The sequence below is a fragment of the Nothoprocta perdicaria genome, unplaced genomic scaffold (assembly GCF_003342845.1).
Source record: "Nothoprocta perdicaria isolate Ctin4 unplaced genomic scaffold, notPer1 scaffold_151, whole genome shotgun sequence".
Classification (NCBI taxonomy): Eukaryota; Metazoa; Chordata; class Aves; order Tinamiformes; family Tinamidae; genus Nothoprocta; species Nothoprocta perdicaria.
Window position 1 is genome coordinate 1224204 of NW_020454661.1, and position 23326 is coordinate 1247529.

At 38.8% G+C, this 23326-nt stretch overlaps 1 protein-coding gene across 2 annotated transcripts in view; it reads right to left on the reverse strand.

Annotated features, from left to right (window-relative positions):
- The window catches only part of ATP9B (ATPase phospholipid transporting 9B (putative)), a 140180-nt gene extending 118618 nt beyond the window's left edge, over positions 1–21562 (reverse strand). For both annotated transcript variants that reach the window (XM_026034875.1, XM_026034874.1), the window contains exons 1-3: positions 21451–21562; positions 8243–8416; positions 1444–1594 (exon numbers count right to left, since the gene is read on the reverse strand). In XM_026034875.1, coding sequence (XP_025890660.1) covers positions 1444–1594; positions 8243–8416; positions 21451–21545 — 420 coding nt within the window. In that variant the 5' untranslated portion in view covers positions 21546–21562. The remainder of the gene's footprint in view (positions 1–1443; positions 1595–8242; positions 8417–21450) is intronic.
- Positions 21563–23326: the final 1764 nt, after the last annotated feature.

A 23326-nucleotide genomic window follows, 5' to 3' on the forward strand; every position in this document is an offset into this window, starting at 1 on the left:
AATTAGAAAGCTGGCAGCATTATTTTCAACAACTGGTTGGTTCCTCTCTATATATTTTAGGTTCTGAATACCAATTCATTTTGCAGTTGCAACTAATTTTCCAGATGCTGTCACCAGAAATAAAAAGCCAATTCTGCTGATAAAGTTATAACAAGGTTTTCAAAAGGGACCAAAACCAAACAAACATTCTCTCCCAACAGCTAATTGCAACCTATGGCCAATTCTCATGGAATACCAGAATCTGGTTTAGGATTTGTAGTCAAAATAATCAATGGCTTACTATATGCTTAATGAATTTTGTGACCTTCAGGAAGGCATATGCAGCTTAGCCAATTTCAGTGTATTTAATAATTTAAACTTCAGAAGAAAACTTTTGCTTGGTTCGATAGAGATGAGAATATTTTATCTGCCTGTGATAACTGACATTTTATTTCTTTGACAGAAGATCAGTCCTAATTACCAAGCCATTAATTTCTGTGTTTTAATAAAGACATGTATTAGAAAGCATCTGCCAGTCACTGGACCAAAGGGGCCAGAGGGATAGAATCAATACTCTTATAAACCTGCATGATCACTTAAATAAAAAAGGCAAAGCACATCTGCACATCTGTATGCAAACACAGAYGGCATTCAGTTTTCACAAGAGGATATAAGGCATGAAAAAGGTATTAGTAAAAGTTTCACTAAAATTTGTAATGTCAGAGAAGTGTACATTTGCATTTTAATTTAACCACTGAAGCTTCAAGACCTCTTTCCTCCATTTGTAAATTATAAAACAAATCATAAAAGTTGTATTTGAATTAATCAAAACAAGAAGTGACTATACCACAAGAACAACACCACTCTACTGAAGAATTGTGTTCACTACGAGAAAGACTTCATTTYTAAAACAGCAATAAGAAACACAATTCTGGAGCACTCTGGACTAGTAAGGACTACTTTAGTAGTCTCCATATCAATTTATTCAGATTTCTCTMCCCAATCAAAATAAAGGTTACTTAAGAGTACCTCCTTTATTGTGCTTTCAATGGCAATGTGAGAGAATATGGCTGCAAGAGCACCAGGTTTCAGCTATCTCTCATTTAAAATCTATGCTTTGAGGCACTTTCAAGACTGACTGTGTAGAAATTATTCTGTCTCAAACTTGATTATAAATTTCCAGTGAGGAACAGAAAAGTGCAAGGAAACATCTCCAGTTTCTAAAGCTTCACTGAAACACACAGAAGTCAAACAAACCGCCCTTCTCCAGCAAAATCTCTTTGGAAGATGCAACRATTTTACACAAAAAAAGCAGTCTTGCAAACATAGTCACACAGTGAAACAGACATCAAGATAAACACATAAAAACTACAGATTATRAACAATTAAAGTATTTTTCTGTAGAACTGCTAGAATAACAACAAGGAACACACATTCATCCCAACACCATGAGAGCAGTCTTACCCCAGGTATAAAGGTAAAGACGTTGTATTTTTGATTTTTTATAGCATTTTTGGGATATTTTTCTTCACACTTTTCAGGACACCCAAGCCACACTGTRCGAGCTTTCAGCTCTTTCTTTCTTCGGCAAATGTTTATGAGCCAATCAGAGCAACTGAAAAGAAAAATAATTGGTCACTTAAAACACAAAAATTTACAAACATGATTTTTATTTTTCAATCCTGAAAGCCTCAAGGCAAATAGCTAAGAAAAACAGCTTTCAAAGYTTTTCCTGCATCTGCATTTGTGAGCATAATGTTGACTGTTGTGACACTTAGTGCAAATATACAAACCTCTCCACTCACTCAGAAAAAGATATAAAATATGTTATAGACACACACAAGCACACACGTATATATACACATACACACATATATATGTRTATTATTTACARGAAACCCTAACACAGGCCCCATAAATTCCAGTTAATATAAATCTTCACAAGCAGTAATCAAGTTCTCCCACCGCCAGGTATTTAACTCACACACCATATCCTCTTTGGCATAATTCTCACCTAATACCACATTAAGGGTGTTTAAAAGACCCCACAATGTTTGGCAAGGATGATCTTCAGCTCATACAGGAGTGGAGGAGGCAAGTTTCCTCGCCTAACCACCTTACTGATCTGCTGAAAAGAATTTAAACTATGAGCAATGAGGTGGACAGAAACTGCTCACAGATACCTTTAACAATTACAGTGYTGATAAAACCATACAAATTGAATGCAAAGGCTTGCAACAGAATAAATGTACAGAAATTCAGTATACCGCTTACTTGTAATAGTACACCAGGAAAAAATATGGATATGATTCAAATCATATAGCATAACCTAAGACTTGTGGGATAACCCACATAAACGTGTTATTAATATACAGGTGGTCTGGAAAGAAGTGGTAGTGCAGATAGAAAAGGRAGAGCATTTGCTATATACTGTACATACCTGTTCCTCAATCTTCCCTCTTGAGCGAGTAAGTCTTTGAATTTTTAATACTGGAGAAAAGGACCTCAATCACACTAAGAGTCTATTTGAGACCACTGAACCACAGCAACAGGGTGAACAGGTTTTTTTTATGACTACCTACACAGCCAAAGCACAGAACCAGGTATTAACAGTGAGTTTCAACTACAAAAGCAAGGGAAAAGGAAGAAGTGACATGTACGTAAAAACGCAGCAGAGAAAATTACTCTCTAGTCCCTGCTGATTAAATAACAAGGGACTTGCACTGCAGCAGATAACTAAATAGGCACAGACATCAGGTAAACTCTCCTAAAGACAAGGGCAGTGAAGGGCTGGAATGGAAGGCCCGTGGTGGCTGCGACTGCTGCCCCTGCAGGTGCCCGAGAGCTCCTTAGATCAGCCACAAAGGAGGGGTTCAGCCGGTCCTGCAGACACCAGGACCGACAGGACCTGCTCCTGGAATCCCTCTGGGTGCCAAACTTTGCAGAGTTGAGGTTCTGTTACAAATACAGGCCCATTTARGAACTTCTTCCCCTTGATTTAAAATACTGGCACAGAATCATTCTACTATAAAACCCGAAACAGCATTAGCTTTCCATTCAAAGTGAAGCAAAACAACGTACAAGTATCTTGATCATGACACAAACCTGTCTTTAAAACACTACGACCAGCACTGGTTTGTATGTCACAGGACTACAACCTCTCCTGCTCCATCCTCCTGACATAGCAACAGTGCATCTTCTTGCTTCTCCTTGTGCTGACACAAATATCCCTGCACCCACACGCATACACCAGGCTAACAAACAAACCTATCTGGAAAATGGGTTAGAATAAAAATGGGTCTATTTTTAGCCTAACTCCACCAGAGCTCATCATGCAACTGCAAGAGCSGCTGCAGAGGAGCCGGGTATGTCCCGGCCGCAGGAGGGGGACCCACTCCATCCAGTGGCAGCCGAGATTTACCCTTGATCAAACTGCTCATGGAATTAAAGCCTTAAACAGATTAGTTTCCTGGGCAAGGGGAAAACACACAATACAAATGGAAGGAACAGCTTAATGGCACAGTAAAAAGTGAGAACACAGTTCTATTTTATGTGATAAAAATGTAGCAAAAAAAAAAAAGGACAATAATTGGAAAAACAGGTAAGCATGATACCTAAGTCTGAAGGCAGAAACTGCCTGAAAAACTTCAAAATCTTGCTGCCTTTTTGTTTTTGTTGTTTTTTAACACTTACTGTAAAAAGACCCTACAGTAGGCCAGGCACCATTTCCTAAGACGCCTAGGACTTTTCTGATACTAACATTAAATATTTGAATTTGATAATCACCCGAATTAAATATAGAGGCTACTGAATTACTGCTGCCCTTGCAATGGAGTTTCCCCTTCTTGAAACCAGTTTTTCCCCTTACAGATCAGAGTAGCCAAAATAGCTGCCACCATGACCATCATTTTGGTAAATTCCCAAAAGAAGAGAGAGGGGAAATTCACCTTCCTGGGAGGCGGTCGTGATGCCTTTGAAACAAAGGGGTGATGGGCAGGTACAACAACACTTTAAGCTCTCAAATGTAAAAAAAAATCTCAGATGATGAAAGTAACTATCTTTCAGATTAGAAAGTAACTAAGAAACAAACCAATTTTGTGATGGATCTGACTAGTTTTACTACCTTAAAGTCAAAATCAGACAGTGCCCATCATTAACAATGTCAGCAGAAGTTGTCATTTATGACACAAGAGCCAGAGATGGACATGTTGGCCTCACAAAACCCAAACAACTTACATTAATTCAGATTTCTAAGAACAATCTGWTTTTTTTTGAAATTCAGACACTCTTAAATTCCACCATGCATTTAATCCATTTCCACATTTACCACAAAACTTTTGTGTGTGTGTGTGTGTGTGTGTGYGCGCGCGYGTGTGTGTACACATGCACAAGGATTTGGAACTTTCTGTAGGCTTTTCAGACCCTCCAAAATTGTGAAAAATAGTAGGAGATAAACGTTCTCTAGACTTCAAATATTTTTTAAAAAAATGCAAGATGAGTCGCAACTAAGGCATTTTTAAAATATTCATGAAATCCTTAATATAAGGCCTATATCTACCCATTCTATCCTATGGATTCATCAGAATAATTGAGTCATTTTTTCTCTTTAAAAATCTCATCTTTTAAATTTAAAAGTCAACTGAAATCAATTTAATCCATTTAAAAATCTCATTTAAATTAAAAAAAATTAAAAATCTTATTTTTAAAGTGTATTTAAACATTAAGAGCTTTTGCCTAAAAAATTCAACATATGCATAAAAAGTTTCTTTTAAATTAGCTGTAAGTTATGTTGACTCTACCTGCGCAATACACTGTAAAATAATAAAGAAATGAACTAGCAGCTAATGGAGCCTTAAAGCAGAGCTATTGATTTTATGAATCCGCTGCCTAACAAGTTTTTATGTTTGAAGGAACAACCATGTTCTTTATTATTAGTAACTGACTGATGCTATATTAAAAAGAAAAAACGTGCAATTGTTGAATAAGGATCCTTAACTTTTCCCACAAACAGAGCATATCTCTCCAAGTCAAAAGCTAAAGTAAAAGTCTCAACTGACTCCACAGCTCTAATAAGGCTTTTCCCCCCCCTTTTCTTTTCATTACTTTATCCTACAAGCTTAACTGTCAGAATCTCTCACAAAAGAGCATTTTCATCAGAAAGGAAAGATAATATAAAAGCTCTATATTGTCTGCAAGGGTCAGCCATTCCTTATTAGGTTTTAAGTAGCAGAAACTAGTTCTGCAAAGAAAACATACTGTAATTATTGTACTCAACAGGTAGCTTCAGTAATCAGGCCAAAAGCAACACAGTAGTCATGTCATTCTTAAAAGATCAGCATTTTCCCATGCTTCTGCATAACAAATGCGTTGCAGATTAATTGAAAGCGTACAGGCCATCTTAAAGCCCAAATTAATCCGAGCATTTGATATCCCCTTCACTTCATATGGAAATGCCATTCAATGGCACCATTTTCATAGGGACAAAGTGTTTTTTGATAACAAGTGGAATGTAAATCTCTTGAGAAAGAAATCAATCCAACCCAAAGAACTCCAGAGTATTGATCTACGTGCATTATAATTTCACAAGCTTGAAGAGAATTTGTAAGTTAAAGGGGAAATGATTACAGGCACAAAACAGCTGCTATATTGCGAAGTTTTCTTTTAACAGCACTATGAAAGCAAGAAATAAGCAGTTTCTGGAAGTTAAAAGTTATATTGGTTGAATTAAATCATCAGTTTGTTCAAAAATCAATGACATTTGATTTATGATTTTTTTTTTTCCTCCTGCAAATGTAAAAAACAATGCTGTTTAAGAGATTGCCAAATTACTAATAAAGTGCATACCAGTCTGGTGAACAACAGCCTATTTGTCTAGGCAGAAACTGCATAAAGGATTTCACTGTACGAAACCAATTTTAGCATACATTTAACTACAATACTTGCCAGGAGGGTGAAATATTGAATTGAACAAGAACAGTTTTAACAATAATGCGGTAACAGAAATGACGAAATATAAAAATCCCAGGCTGTGAAGGAAGAGAGGGAAAAACCTCCTACCACGTTGACCAAAAAAAAGGTTAAATCCAACAATGTCAGAACAAAAAAATAAATAAATAAACAAACAAACCCACTCTAGGAGGTCTGAGGCTTTGGGGTTTTGTTTGCTTGTGTTTGTGCCAGCTCAAGACCTCCAACAAAAGCCTGAAAAATTAGGGGCCCATTGAGCTCAGCACTTCAGAAATTCATAGTCCCTTACCACACACCCATCTTTCTGTCACAGCTCTAACAAATTTCAGTTCTATTTAAGGCATCCAGGGTAATTCTGGGTGTGAAATTTGAAATTCCACCCACATCAGATTTCAGAGATGAAATACTTATTTACTTAGAAGCGAGGTACAATTTTCATTCCTGACTACGACGATGCATCTCATCTCCCAAAGGCAAGCTGCATGTGCATTCTTTAAAGTGTAATAGGAGATAAGTAAACTTCATTCCTTTGTGGGATATGTGTAAGTACATAACCTACCATCAGCAAACACTATGTTTTCCTCACAASTTGATGTCCCCTTCTAGTGCAAAGGCATTAAGGCATCAAGACCCAATTCTCTACCAAACTCATATCCTCTATTGCGGGGCGGCGGAAAGTGCAATTCATTTTACTAGGCAGTATAAGTTATAACCAGGTATCCAGCAACACAGGAGCTTTCAGGTCATCTTTATGAATGACAAGAAGTAGCACTCCATACTCTAATATTCAATGTGTCTCAACCACTCACATTTTTTTCTTTTTTTTTTTTTTTAAATAATAAAAACACAGCACACCACAAAGAAGAACTACTAAAACTTAATGCACAGCCTTGACCACAAGAGAAGTTTCCCAASTTTGGCTAACTAACTTTCTAACCATTATCCAGACTGTTAATGCCCTAGCAAAAATTTCAAGCTTCTGCTAGGGTTTGGTCTCTGCCTTTTTTTAATAGTTGTTGTTGTTGATTTTTGTTTATTTGATACAAAATGAAAGGAATCTGCCTCCACTCTCCATAACACAAAATTCTCATGTGATTAAAATGCTTCCATGTATAAATACACAAAACTGAAGAGGCTTCTTTATCTCCTAGAATCCAATTGAGAAAACTAGCAAGGCAGAAATCACTCCTCTGCATCTTCCTTAGCAAGGGCTTTTCTTTTCCACATCTATGTTAACCAAAAATAAATAAATAAATAAAWAATCCATAATGCACCATCTTTGCTTTTTTCATTCTCAAAAAGTCCAAACTTCACCTTTCTTTAACAAAAAAAGTTTGAAGGTTTCAAGGTTTGACTTTCACTTAAACGTTAGAAGCATCCAGTAAGGCTAAAAGGCAATCAAACTCACTGAGTTTTGCAATAAAGTAGTATAAACAAATTATTTCAAAACTAAGTGTGTACAAATACAAATTTTGATTTCTCATGTAGAAGGCCTTTCTGAAATAGTGTCATGAAAACCACTTGAAGACTTGCATCTAAAGCAATTCTAAAACAATCTGCCAAAAAAGCACTCATTCACTCAACATTCAWGGAAAATGCACCCCTCATTGGACTGATTCTCAGATTTTACTATTTAGGATTAAAAAAAAAAAGTATTTGAATTCAACAATCCTTAAAGCAATTCTATAATTAGAAACTCCTTTGTAACTCATTACAAGGATACCAGTTCTAAAGCAACCCAAAACATGAGAGGTTTATAAATGGGAACCAAGTGACAAAAGCCAATTGTAGCTGCCAAGGCCATCACACCCATCAACTTTAAAGTTAAAGCATAAACTAATCATTAAATAGTGAATTTGAACTTTGTTCTCAGCAACATGTAGCAAATCTTTGTGTTTTTACCTGTCAACATATTAATGCCAAGGTGAAGTGAAGCTTTAGCCCCTTCCTCCTAACTTGGTTTTAAGTGAGGAGCTGGTCTGTTCACTGCCAATTACAGGCCTCCAAGTTGTACAAGTTTAATATGTGATCTCTCTTAAAAGCCTCTCCTTTTAAGCCAGCAAAGCAGACACATGGAGTTCACAGCAGCAGCTTCTTAATTTTTTTTTTTCTCTGCTTTTGTTAAGTTTCCCTGCTGGTATTGGGTTAGTTTAGAAAATGCAAAAGAAACAGTCAAAAGGAACACGACAAGCAAATTATTGTGTTCTTGTACTCGGTGCATTCCACACAATATACAAAATTAATATTTACTTAATTCGTTGAACAGTATAATAAAAAGTGCTGTTATGCGACAAACCTAGTGCAAAGGAATTTCCAGCCACCACAGATAAACCACTCTAAGCCTCTCTTTCTCTGAGAAATTCTGGCTCTTGGCAGAGTGTGGTAATCACTCTCATCATTTTCAAAGCCTTCTTCTGACATCATTAGTGGCATTTCATCCAAATGAGAGGACTCATCTTCCACTTGGTACCTGGCAAAAAGAAATAAAAATACTAAATAAATAGCCAGTATACAATTATTTCATTACTGTGAACCTCTTGAAAGAAAAAGAGTTATTTTTGCCACAGAATTTTATCAGACACATTTTCATCTATCCACCTCAAGTGTTTGTGCTGTCACACCAACAAGAATTATGAGAACAGATAATGTGGCTCTATTTGACTTTTATTTATTTTTATTATTCAATCATTTCTTACATGGTACGTGCTAGGACTGCACCGTTTTCCCCACAGCAACCTAAAAAAACAATCTTTTAATAAAACAGTAAATAACAAAAAGAAATGTTTAAAGTGGTATATWTATGTACACAGAGAAACACACCACACCTGTGTTAAACATCTCAGAGGCCCTAGACCACTTGAACTGACTGGAAAATGTCTAGGAAGAGCAAATATTGGAAAGGCCCAAGTTTATGYAAGGATACACCATGTACCGTGCCACATATTGTATTCCAGTGCCTGGGAATACCAGGGGTTTCCCTGAATTTATGCAGCTATATTAAAGAAAAACGTCTCTCAGAACTCAAGAATTTAATTCCTTCTCTCACTTTCTTAGGTTAGCTTATACATTCCATATAAGTCTTTCAACAGCAGGATCATGCTGCTGTACTWGCTAAGTAAGGTAGAAGTTTGGTCTGTGGAAAAAAAAAAAAGTTCTATTCTGAACAAATGATTCATCAGGACAAGTTTACTTGGAGCTTAAAAAACATGGAGCATAGCAAAGTTTCAAATCTGAAAGTCCAACTTGATTGATATACATCAGAAAACAGAATATTAAGTTCAGGGAGTCCAGGAAGGACACACAGCAGTAGGCAAAGCAGTACTGAAATTATGAACCATTAAATTTTAGAGGTGACCTCAATATTTTGACAAGAAAGCAGCATTACAAACAGCAGGCTTAAACATAAAAAGGTACCGTCACTAGATTTTTAATATACAATAAGCTGGGAAAATGTAATACAGAATTTGACAGCCTTTCCTTTTGCCCTAGATTTTCTGTGGTTTGCTCTGTTCTGCACTACAAGAGAGCAAAACAGTTAGCCTTTTGAATGTCAGGATTTTTATTTTTAATATATGTTGGTATATTTTTTTACTGAAAAATACACAACATACCTTATACACTCCATAACACATGATGCTAATAGTCAGCAACGTAGATCTAAATAAGGAAGAATTGCTTAACCAGTTACTTCCCCTTTTAGTTGACAGATTATTTACGTCCACAGCACCTTCTGCACTTGGTATGGGAAATTATTATTTACTAAAGTGATCTGAGCAAGATAATACTTTAAAGGGAGGGAGATGAGAGAAGAGAACAGCATGCAAGGCAAGTGAGAACTGCAACTTTAATCACATTAGACCTTGCAAAGAAAAAAACAAAACAGATGAACAAAACAACCTACTTTGTTTCAAATAATGCAAAATCACAGTAACAACTTAAACTCAGCAAAAAATTATTTACTTTCTGCTAACAAAAGTGCACAGACTTCAAGTTATGAGTTAGTTATGCAAAAATATGGCATTTATCAAGACTAGAAATTCTGAAAGAATTTTCTGTTACTTTTCTTTTTGAATAAACATGACAAATCTGAACTACAATGAAGCTGGCTGTAAAAAGCTGCACCTGATGCTTAGTTTATAATCAGGCAATCTTGCACTACCTTTTCCATTTCTGCAACGATAAATGATTCCTTGGGAACACCACTATCCAAAAGTAACTTCCCCAAAATGGGCAAATATTAGAGCTTAATACATATAAGAGTGGATTACTCTCAAATTAGAGCTACTTATCACACAACAATAAAATTACTGCTTATAAAATAGMCAAGACAGGCCTGAGTTTGAACAGATTCGCTTTCAACACTTCCATAAGCTGTCCCGACTAAACCAGCCAACTATTTTACATTTACTTGCTTTAATATAGAGCTTTTTGTTACACTGTATACTACTGTTAGACATTCAATCAATTAACACCGTATTTGTAACGTGATCCAATGCGATCACAATCTGTCAGCTGTTACTGGGCTCCACAGCAACATACTGTAAACCAACAGATCCCTTTTACTCCTGTGGAAAGTCCAACTTAAGGAAGAGTCAGCTTGCAAATTCACCAAATCAGTCCAATTCACCAAATAATTTGCTTTATATGTAAGGTAACAAAGCAAACATAGTTAAAGCCTCTCTCTCTCTCAAAAAAAAAAAAAACCACATTAATGGAAGAGAATTACAGGAAAGCTGTAAAACTGGGCAGCAAACACATTTATAGGCACACTTAATATTTAAGGCTACTCTTGTAAATCGGGTAATGTCTGCAAGTACATTGATGCCCTTATCATAGCTGCTTTAAACATTTTGTGCCATTATCTTATAAAAAAATAGTTTTTCTACAATCAGGATCTAGCTTCGCACTTTTAAATATGCAGCTCCACCAAGCAGTGAAGATAATGAGCATAAGCACCATCATGTTTGTAATCCTGGCTTCAAAATACAGCCTCTGAACTGGCAAGCAATTTATTCTGTTTCAAAAGCAATTTTCCTATTGTGCTGGAAAATTGTACTTCAGTATTTAAAAACAGTATGATAATGAATAATGGATTTTTCATAACTAGGATAAGTACAAAAATCTTTATGTCTTTGTTACCTAGCATTTTTCCACACTTAATTGCTTCAAGTGCTGATTTTCCTTGAGTGACAAATCAATTAAGTATAATCCCAGAAACTTTTATTAAAATAAGGAAGAACTGAAAGCAATATGAATAAAGCAGCAAGAGTGAAGACATCAAAACTCACAGCATGGGTGCTATTAAATCAGGTATGAAGACAACTATCTTGACAAAAGTATAGTTTCCTGAGGAAAAAAGAACATTAAACAACTTTCAACAAAACCGGGCTACTGTTAGGAATATCATTGGAACAGATTTAAGTGAAAGGAAACTATGTACAATAAATACTTTAAAATGAATTTTTGATATAAACATCTGCTGTGAAAATTATACCCTGAGTCACCTGTTCACATATCACTCCATTTTCATGCTGCTTGCCAGAGYAGATGTGCCAGGGGCTCCACGTGCCCCATCACTGCGGATGGAACCATTTCAATGCACTTCCCCTAAGCTGGCTGTCCATGTAGCTCCATAAGCACCTCTGGCCTTTCTACTGACTTGCCACTGGGCTTGATGCACTGGCACAGGCTGCCCAGGGAGGCTGTGGARTCTCYTTCTCTGGAGGTCTTCCAAACCCGCCTGGATGCCGCCCTGTGCCCCGTGCTCTGGGTGTCCCTGCTGGAGCAGCAGGGGGTTGGACGAGATGATCTCTAGAGGTCCCTTCCAAACTCAACTATCCTGTGATTCTGTAACGAGGAACATGCAAGGTTGCGGGAAGGAAGTGCAAGGTGGCTGGGGAGACAGTSATCATTACACATTTTTCCCAAATGAAATTTCTGGATCCTTACAAATGTTCCTGGCAAATGCACAGAAGAACCAGGGCAGCAGTGGGAAGAGTCCAGCTGAGCAGCGGGAGCTGCGACACAGCTCCATGTGGCCACCACCGGGCTACCGAGGCTCGCAGGCGCCMCCACGGCCTTTACTGCTGGGCAGGCGCGACTTGGCCCGTGGCTGCTGCGGCCCGCTGGGCTCCTCTGCTGCTGCTCGGGAAGGAGACACGGAGCAGCCTTGTCCTGGACACAGGGAAGGACACAGTGAGGGCAGCTCTGCCCTCCTCTCTCTCTGGGATCCAGGCCTGGCTCCACACCCACACCTCCTCCACCCTTACATGCTCCTCTACGCTTCCATGCGGAGAGCTTGTTTTCATGACACTGCTCCACAAATGCCTCTCCTATTCAAAAAGCCAGGGTCTCCATAAAATAGATTCTGGTGGAAGAGACACCAAATTATAAATACTTAATTTCTTTCAAAGAATGTGCTGTATTTCTAAAGATCGGAAATTACTTTTTCCCTGCAATTTCAAACATCTCCCCTCTACCTTACACTGCTGTAAATGTGGCTTGAGCAGAGGGCCTTAATGTTGTTCTTAGTTCACTTATCACACAGGGGAGAAAGGAAACAGCTTCTACAGTTAAACACGTGAAATTTAGAGAATAGTTCTTTTATTTCTTCTTCCAAAACAAAGGAAAAGCTTATTCATGTATTTTTGCAACTGATAACAGCTTTCAAACGTTTCTCTCAAAATATTTTAAATGAAAATGGCAGCCTTGGAAGATGGGAATCTGACATTCAATTCCTTTTGAAGAGGCTTGAGATTTCAGGAAAACAGTTATCATATGAGAGCTTTAGGTAAACGCTAGGACGTTAGAGAGCAAAGAAAAGGTTTGTTTTAGTCAAGCAACAACTCTCATTTTAGCTACTAGAACTCAACTGCATTTGGAAAATAAAATAATTAAAAACATATATACACACACACACAAACACACACTCGAAGAAAAACTCACCAACTGGCTTTACTAACTAGCTCTCTTCTAAACCTTCTCCAATCTTGCAATCTTAGCAATATAAGCAATAACTATAAAACACTTTTTAAAACAAATCTCTGTACTTGACTGAGGGATGGCCCTTCTACAAATGGAGAACAATCGCCCTCACAAACAACTGCTAACAACGATCTCTAAAGATTTTTCGGCTTATTCATTCAAAAGTTGCTAAAAATCAAGTATAGTGGCTTTGTAGCCATAAAGCAAGCTGCACAGGGAACCTGTCATCATTACTTAAGAAGTTACTGATTCCAAGTCCTGGCCTAATAAAATAGAGAGATACCTGCATATATATGACATATGCAAAATTCAAAACCATCCATGCATTTCCACATAGCAGCAAGTGGAAAGGTACCTTCAGATCTACATGTGGAAGCAACTGCCAGCCACAGTACTCCAATAGCTCTAACACAGGAATATACATTTGGAGAGCTTTTAAGGAAGCCAAATATTTGTAGCGTTGCACATTTATATGAGGTTTTTAATAGATAACTTTACTTTTGTGCCCTTGCATAACAGGACCTTTAAACATCAAATACATCACTCACACCGAGGTGCACATTAGTCTGTTGAACACCGCCACAAAAAAGAAGGAAAATGTATTTCTACTGTATGAAAAACATACCAAATATGTCACAGATTTGATTAAATATTTACTGCAACAAAACCCTGGAAAAATTCTGGAAAAGTAAAATGCAGCATTTTTGATTAACTACACAATAAAAACCCACAAGTTGGATGTTTCTGCCACACAGAACCAAAAAATCCTTACATCTCTTGAGATTTAGGTGTAACCACATGCTACATAACTATTACCAAGGCAGCTCCCTTGCATCAATAGCCTAAGAAAAACCACTTAAATCACAAATACTAAAACTACAGGTCCCACCAGCCACTCCTGGTTGCTCTCCTAAGGCAAACCCTCCACGTGCCGATTGTCCCCACTCTCCCCTTGCTCACTTCCTTACCAGAACTACACAGGGCTGAAGCAGAGTCAGAAGCTCTGCAGGAGCAAGTCTCCACAATAAATCACCACCTTTCCCTGCCCTCCCTTCCCGACCCCTGCAAACCCTACGTACACACCAGGAAAACTGCACCTCCTGACAAGGCAAGCAAATCTCTGCAACTACCAGGTACCAGAGATATCAACACCTACATACAGGACTGCAAGAAAGAATACCCACACTCCCCAGAACTCTGCTTTAAACTAGCAGGGTAGGTCATTGATCACAAGGACAACATTTAGCACTGTCCCCGCATATTGCTAATGACATTGCGGCCCAATCAATCGCCTTCTCTCCCCATTCTGCTTCAGCAATTCAAATGCCTGTCCAAGCAAGGCAAGTCACTATATTCAGATACTACATGCATAAACAAAAAAGGCAAGCCAATATTGGGTAAAGACACAGCTTAAACATTAATAAACACAGCAGCTTATTTGCAAAATTTATTCTACTGCACTTGTGGTCACACACCTACATGACGAAAAGGCACTGCTGGCAACAGCCATCGTAACTACACTGGTGTAAGTTCTCCAATGTTAAAAATGTCTCAGATAYAGATAATTAAGAATAACCAGGTGCGCGTGCTCGCTCTCTCTCTCTCTCTCTCTATATATATATATACACACACACACACACACCCCTATAGATACTTGATGTGTAAATAATGTATTAACATTCTTCATGCAGCAAAACTGTAGGAGGGCAAGTTTTTTCCCTCAMAATAAATTTTTCCCCATGTATTTTTTGGTCCATCTACCCATTCTAAGTAATGTCAAGTCAAAGAAGTGAGATTTATTGGTTAAAGAAAAAAGTCAGTTTAGTCATTTTGTCTCCACAATGTGTGTTTACAGACAGTTACAAACTACTTTCCAGATATAATCTTCTGCATCAAAAGAAGTGTCATTATATATATATACATACACATGCATTGCAAAGTGTTCTTATATGTGTGTGTGTGTGTGTGTGTTTTATATGCATATATATAAACACTTTACAGTGAATGGTTCTACATACAAGCAACTTGGGTGCTTGCATCCTTAAATCAAAAGATTTAGCAAAAAGCCATAGAAATTGAAACAACAAAACATATTGCATAAAAGTTGGGGGAAAAAAAAGTTATAGCCAGGCCATTCTTCACAAGTTAGATGCATCTACTGGGAACAAATCTGAGAGCTTTTGTTTTCCAAGACAAAAATTTTAGAAAGAAAAACTTATTGTAAACCTTATGGGAGCCAGTCTGTGTCAGATAGTAYTAACCAAGAAGCAAGTCTTCAGCGACATCCAGTCTAGCAGTGTGAATACCTGAACATACCTAAGCACTGGATACAGGATAGAGGGGAAAGTAGTAGAAAAGAGAAAGTAAAAAGCATTCAGTGTAAACTCATTTTTCCAAGAAGTATCGTACACCATCATTTAAGAGTCCTGAAAACATAGACCCCCTCCTCCCACCAGCATAATTCAAATAAAACATCCCAAGTACAAAGGTGCCAAGCAGATGAGTCCTTTGGAAACTGAAGAAAAAAACAAGATACAGCAGCACAACTAGGAATACAGCCTAACTACATAGTTCTGATCAGCAATGATCAAACTTCCTCCCACATTCAAGGAAGGCTACTGACATAAGACAATTCGCGCTCCAATAAAGAAAATCACCACACATCTGCATTTCAAGAAAAGAAAAAGAGAAAAGGAACTTTTTTCACCAAAGTTTTATTTTCCAAAGGAGGTAAATATTTTGAATTTCAGCTTAAGTGCATAAGAATTGGATGGTCAATATCTCTCTTATGAAGACAACATAAGAGACTGATAGATTCTGAAAGATCAGACTACTCTCCTGACTACTACAATACTACTACAATAATGTAGAAATTTCTCTGCATCTTTTTTGATCCCTTCTCCCTTATAGTGAAAAAGGGCACAGGTGCAACTTCAATGAACATTTATTTGAATATATCAACAAAACACATAGCTGCATATTTTAATGTACTCTCATGCCCTGTACTTCACCACCAAATAGTAGCCATATTGCAATAGACTTACAGGAATATTACTTTTGACYGTTTACAGTTTATATCACTTCTAGCAAGCTGCTGCTGAACCTTCAACATTTGTACTTTCAGTATCGTAGTAACTACAAAGGTTTCCTGGAGYTGAAGCACAACATGCAGTTCATACCTCAAACAGAGAAGTGGGTTGATTACTCTGAAATGGTAGATAAGCTCAAAAATTCAAGCTACCAGATCTGTATTATTGCCACTTAYAGGGGAGGAACACGGACAGTGGCTTTGGTTTAAAGAAAGCATCCGAGGAACTAGGGTGATGTTAGGAGTCTTCCTAGACAAAATACTCAAGTCAATATACTCCTTAGGGGTGCAGACAACTAGCATGCAGTACCTAAACCCCAGCGCATACATACTGCTGCTGATCTCTGAAGAATTYCTGTGACCAAACCCTTAGCAGTGCTATTTCTAGAAAAACAAAAAAAATACGCATACAGATACATTTACAGCTTATATTCCTGGACTAAGCAGTTTACTGCTTCTGGTGAAACAACTGTGGTTGCTGCTATTGATTGCTTGAAATCTGGAAGCAGGTATAACTCAGCATAGACAGAATCTGGCGCAGTCTGCCCTAGCTTCCCTGCAAACAACATAAATACCTTCAGCACTATTTTTTTGCTCAGGCATACTCATTTCCAACAAAACTAAGGACATCTGATTCATCTGACAGTACCAGAGCTTTTCCACAGTAAATTTGTACGGAATGCAAACTATAGTAACAAACAACAGAACAAGATACCATCAACAYAAACTCCTTCTAATACTGCTTTTTGTCAACTTTTTAATACTTAAAGTTTATTATGTAAAAGCACTTTTAATGTATACATCTAAAAATTAATTTAGCTGTGTCTTTATTATGCTTTCTTACAGATGCTATATTAAAATTCAAATAAATGCCAATATTAGTTATGAAAGGAAAAATCTCCTCATGTTTTTGCTGCCATTTTCAAATTCACTTTCACGATGGGACTGGCAGTGCTGTTCAACTAACATGTGTAGAGGGGAGAATGGCAGACTAAAACTAAACCCRTAAAAAACCGTATCTGCCCAAAGATTTTAAGAAATAACTTCCTAAACATGCAGATGTACCAAGAAAGAGGAAATCATAAGAAATAACAATGTTTTAGAAAAACTGCAAGAGAAACTGCAAGAAAGTAAAATTATATAGACAATGTGTTCAATGAACTTTGATCCCTCCAGTGTTTTATACTCTTTTGGCTGCTCTSCATGGCTTTCCAGAAGCACAAAGTTATAGCAAAACACTTCAGAATTATGAGCTTTCTGTRAACAGCAGTCTGTAAACACACAGATCTCAGAGACTATTAACTTTGAATGTTAGACAATCTCAGCAATAAGATTTCAGATTGAGGAAGTTTTTATTCTTCATTATTTACACATAAAATACAAGACATAGCATATAATTTGTCATTGGATCACAAAATARTATCATTTCATTTTGAAATGAAAATTATAGTGCAGTTCAGAACTAGAGGATACTGTTCCAGTGAAAAGTAGAAAAAAAAAATATGAAGACATTTCCCAGCTATCAAAGCTGTTTGAGCAAAGCTCACTTTAGACATTGTCAAAAGTAAAAAAAAAAAAAAAAAAAAAAAAANAAAAAAAAAAAAAAAGCAAACCCCATAATTATTTACATGTCTTTAGTTTTATCTGTTGACATCTGTGTCAAGAAATATTTTTGGGTGGTTCACAGCAAAGTTTAGCAAGAACACCTTGAGAATTCCTAACCAGAATGACTAACTCAAGATTTACAGGACTAACCTGTATTAATTAACAAAATATATTAGCCTGTCAACCTCCACATTAGATCATCTATGTAACACAAAAATTTCTTTAACTTTTGAATACACTAAGGGAAGTTCACTAAGTGAACTTTAGATACTGCAGAAGACTGATGTTTCCTTTTGCTTGGAACAGATTTAAAATAAACAAACATATACTGTGTTAAATGAGGAACAATCCAGCCATCACTAAGCAGCATACATCCTGCATTTATCTGGACAGAGCAAACAAATTTACTGGTTTGTTCTCTTTTTAATTCTTATTTGCCTTTCATGCTACCAACACACAAAAATAAGGATTCAAAAAAAAAAAAACCACATAGTCGTTTGCCTAAAAACACAATTGCTATATGAGCAAATCAATGAGACAGAGACAGTAGCTTGTTCTACAACCTATCCTGCTGCAAAGATCTAATGCATTGAGTGTATTATTCATCAGTTCACCAGAGCGATCTCCCCAGGTGTGCAAAATAATGTACAGGATTTCTTCCAGCTAGTGAGTATTTTTCATGACAACACAGACATGTCCTTYGTGAATAGCTGAAATGCCCCCGATTTGACACAATGCTGGTTACAACTAGCAGGACATAATTTTTGGTACCAGCTCAGGAGTCTCAGCAACTGAGGTCAAATTCACTTTTAGGTCAAATTCAACCATACACAGACAGAAGTAAGTGCAAGGCACCGGAGTAAAAACTTGCTTATGGATAAATGAGGGTTAAAGACCAATTAACTCAGTCAGCTCCTTGGCAGCTTCAGAATTCCACCAACATGCTAATTTTCCTTCATCTACCCTACGTGACAAGGCCACCTGCAGCAAGGCTGACCTCCTTGTACTTAGCTATTGATTATTCTGAGGCTCATTATGATGATGAATTCAAATTTAATATATGAGAATAAACACATAAGCCTCACTGCACATTTAAGCTGATCCTTGAGGTTTTCTGGTCCTCTTTTCCATTTAGGATATGAATAAAAAGCAGTGACAATTTTCCTGAAAAAAAAAATGACGTGCTATCTATGGAAAAAGTAAAATGTTGTATCTCTCAATCCATCATTACTCTTAAAGTTGAATACATATTAAGCAAACCCTTGTTTTTAAATAATTTGAATATGAACATATTAAGACAGATTGCCCTAACTAGGGTTCTAACTAGGTTCTGTTCTCCAAACATCTGTGGTACAGAAAAAAAGAATATATAAAACCTAAATTTCTATCACAGACAAAAGACTGACTTTACTTATCAGAAAGAAAAGCTGAGCAGCATATGTTCTTTCATTAGCCATAGCTAACATAAAATATATTTTTAAGCAGGTATAACAAAGTTATTCTATAAAGTACTTAAAGATTACCAGTCTTATACATGAACTAGATCTAAGGCCACCATGAGGCCTTATAGCTCTTACAGAGGTATAAAATATGAGGTGTTTATAGCCACAGAGCCTTTTTTTTTTTTTTTTTTTTTTTTTCTCTCTCTTCTTCCCCCCTGGACACTGGAGAAGACTCCTACCCACTGCTCAAGCAGGAGTCACTCTACAAATGTGTTGAGGCCACTAAAGTTTACTAGCTAACAACTTACATTAGCTGAAGTTACACAGCAGCAGGGACATAATCCAAGTTACCACTACCACAAGAAACTCCAGCACCCATGTGCAAGGCAAGAAGCAATATTCAGTTTCAATTCTTCTCCGAAGGAGGAGATCAGAACAAATCAAAGACTCTCACAGGCCAAGAAACCACAGTGCTGAATTAACTCTGAGRTCATTCTGTACTATATTTTAATTAGTATTTGTCTCCAGACATAAAACCTATGACGGGTATTTCACCTATCTGTCCTGCTGTGCTTCCCTCTTGACTTCACACAWGCCCCCTATGGTGGGATGAACCTACACAAGCATTTCCCTGCGTCTGTTTCAGGGCCCCACGGCCACCTTCCAGCATGAACTTAACATAAACAATGCAAATTCAGGGACTTGTGGAGGAGAAAGTTGAACCTACTCAAGTCACCTTATAAATCATACAGAATTGAACTCTGTGAACAAGTCTGCATAGGCTCTAATTCTCAGAGCCCAAACAGGCATTCTATTTAATCATCTGATCAAAATATAGTACCATCAGCAATAAACATATCTGTTAAGTTGTGATGGTTTTGCAAAAAGTTGAACACAGGTAATGAATCACCTAGAAGTCATCTGTGCAAAAGACTGGTAAGTTACATATTATCAACTGAACTTGTAGAACAGACATAGAAAAAAACCAACTCATGAATCTGGGTAAGGCATTTTAACCACAACCTTTAGAGGGTGATCTTGGTCAAACAAGATCAAGGAGAGGAAGCAGAGCTATAATGAATCAGTATTTCCTTGTCAGCTCTTATAGCTTGGCAAATTTGCTATAAATCCAAATTTAAAGTTTAAATAACTATAACTACTGCTTGCAAACATGCTCTCAACACACCTACATACTTGCCTAATCCATGAACTTAACCCACGATGACAGCAGCATGTTTCAGGTACAAAACACTACTGGGTTACCTACTACTGAACCACCTTTGCAGCCATTCCAGGCAAAGCTTTTTGCCTGTAGCATCCTCTCTCTTCCCTTTTTCCTTCCAAATGCTCAGTGGCCTCTTTTCTTCCAAGAGGCTCCTATAGATTCTATCAAGAGCTTCCTTGATTCTCTAGGTAATAGGGGCCCCACATCAAAACAGAGGCCAAGCCTTCTGCAAACTGTCAAATATTCACGTATAAGTGATATGAGGAGAGATACTACTACGGCAGATTGTCCTAAAAATTTCCACATTAATTTAAAATATCTTCTCTAGCACCAAGACAACATAGTTTAAGACCAACTATTTTTGCACTGTTTTAAAACTACCCTTTTTTTTCATGAGTTATTCAATTTGGGCAATTAAACAGATACTTTCTACTGATGATGAAACCACTTTATTTCTGCATTTGAAACAAAACAACAGCCTTAATCGTTCCATTTTTAGAAAGTCGGGTTACTCTGGAAACAATTGCTGCCTCCAGGCCTGGTGCCTACAATCATTATTATACTTAAATACATTAAAAAAAAAAAAAAGAAAAAAAAAAGAAAAAGAGAGGGGAAAAGAAAGCCTCGTGAAATGAACTAGAACCGTGTCACCCACTGCCAGAGCGCTGCCCAGTGCACAAGCCAGGGCTGTGGAGACTACTTTCTCCTTGCTCCCAAGGACAGCATCCCTAGAAGTTACTTAGGGTAACAGGACGAGACTAAACACTAAGGCTTCCCTTGCAAACAAATAAATAAATAAGGAAACTTAAATCAGGGGCCGGCCTTCAGGCTGCTTCCTCGCATTGCTCCTCGGCAGCCCGAACCCCCTCCAACAGAAACCACAGCAAAGACAAGAGTCTCGAGAAACCGGGGCTTGTTTCAGTTCTCCCATCGCTTAACGGCGGAGCCGCCGCGGGGGACGGGGGGGAGGCAGCGGCGCGGGGCGCAGGCCGCACCGGGGCCGGCGGCGGGGCAGGCCGGGCCGCCCCCTCCTGCTGCTGCTGCGGGAGACGCTGCCCCTCGCCCGCCGCCCGGGCCTGCGCCCTCCCTCCGCGCCGACCGCCCGGGGCGGAGGCCGGAGCCGCGGGGGGTTGCTCCGCCGCCGCGGCCGCCGCGCGTACCTGCTGTGCCGCTGCGCCGCGGGGGCGCTGGTGTAATAGGCCGCCCGGCGCTGGGCGCTGCGCGGCACCGGGTGCAGCGGGATCTGATCCGCCATCTTCGGGGGCGCCCCCCCCCCCCCTGCCACCGCCCGCCCCGCCCGGAAACGCTTCGCCTCGCCCCGCCCACCGCCCCGCGCGCCGGCGGCCCCGTGACGGCGGCCGTGACGTCAGGGCCGCCGCCAGTTGACTGGAGGAGGCGGGGAGGGCCCGCGGGGGCGGGGCCTCCGGGTAAACAAGGGGCGGGGCCCGGTGGGAGGGGCGGGGCCCGGCGGGGTGGGGCGCGGGTGACCGTTAGTGGCGGTTGGCGGCAGCGGGAGCCCGCTTGTTGCCGTCRACGCCGCCCGGGATCGTCGAGAGCGAGTAAAAGCACTGGGAWGTGACAGTGACTGTTTTCTGCCATTAAACAGTGACCGCTTTTGTGGGCCAGAAGTGCCCATCGCATGGAAACGAGCTGTCTGTACGGCACGCGTAATGAGGCAGCCTGTGGGACCTAGCAAGATGAACACAAAAGTCACCACGTGGAAAAAAAAGCACTGATTCGGAAGAAAAATGACTTTGTATAGCTACCGTACAGCATTTCCCCCAATATGAATTTTGGACTTCATGATCCTGAAGGCCTTTTCCAGCGGTCAYGCTTCTATGATTCCCCTGACCCCAAGTGTCAGAGGTAGCAAGTGGCCTAACAGCATGGCAAATATGCAAGGTTTCCACCAGGAGGAGTTTCTCAATGTTTTCCTTTAAGGAAAAATAACATCAAAAGAAAGAAAGAAAGGCAGCAGATGGTCAATCAATAAAAAAAATTGTCTCAAATTTCCCAGAGAGGAAGAGCACAAATGTATAATATGTCCAAAGTGCAGAACACTCAAGATTTTTTTTTAAAGGAAAGTAATATGTCAAAAGCTTTTCTTCATATCTTTGGCCTCTCTTTATTAATGTAAGTCACTGGGGTCACTATTTCCAATGGAGGAAGTAGCACAACAAGAAACCAATAATGCCAGGTTTCRCTGTTATTTTTCGCAGTCATTTTACAAATGTCTGCAACATACTCATTTCATAATATTACAGAAACAAAAGGACTAAAATCTTTAGTTATTTCATAGAATCACTGTGCTTGCATATGACTCATTAACTAAACCAACACCTTTGGCATCAAATTGCTSATTATGTGAGTTACCTGTCAGAGATGCCGATAGACTCTACCCCTYTCAATTTCCTAGAGCTTTTTTTTTCCTATTATTGCTCAAAGATACTGTGTGGCAGAAAAATGTTCATTAGACAGGTGAAACCTTTGGTCCACTGGGCTGTGACCTGAAGTCTGCGGTCTTGCATTGGGAGCCCTGGCACCAAGAACATGTGGGTTTAAGTGTTGTRCTTCCAAAGACAAAAATTACTCTGACTACATAAGCATCTCAGACTCACGTTGTACTGAAAAGCTGCCTCCAGGATTAAGTGGGTTTTTTTCCTTTGTTTTGGGTTTTTTTTTTTTTTTTTTTTTTTTTTTTGATACAAATAGATGTGATCTGAATACATCACATATACGGTAAAGAACTGCAAGCAATATATCTTGGAGACCTGAGCAGAGGAGGTGGAGCCTTGGGAATAATTTTGCAAGGACAATAAAACCCATGGAAGGCATATGCTTCCTTGCGGAATGTGGCGAGGCCATGCGGAAGCATCCCATGACATTGCAGCAACACGGTCCTCCATAGCCTCCGGCACCGAGCTTCTTCTCATGTGATGAATTTGGATTATTCAGCAGGCCGTTTCCAGCACTGCCAGTCACGTCATCTAGGCTTAATGTGGAAACTGCCCTTGACAGCATTGACCATCCTCATGA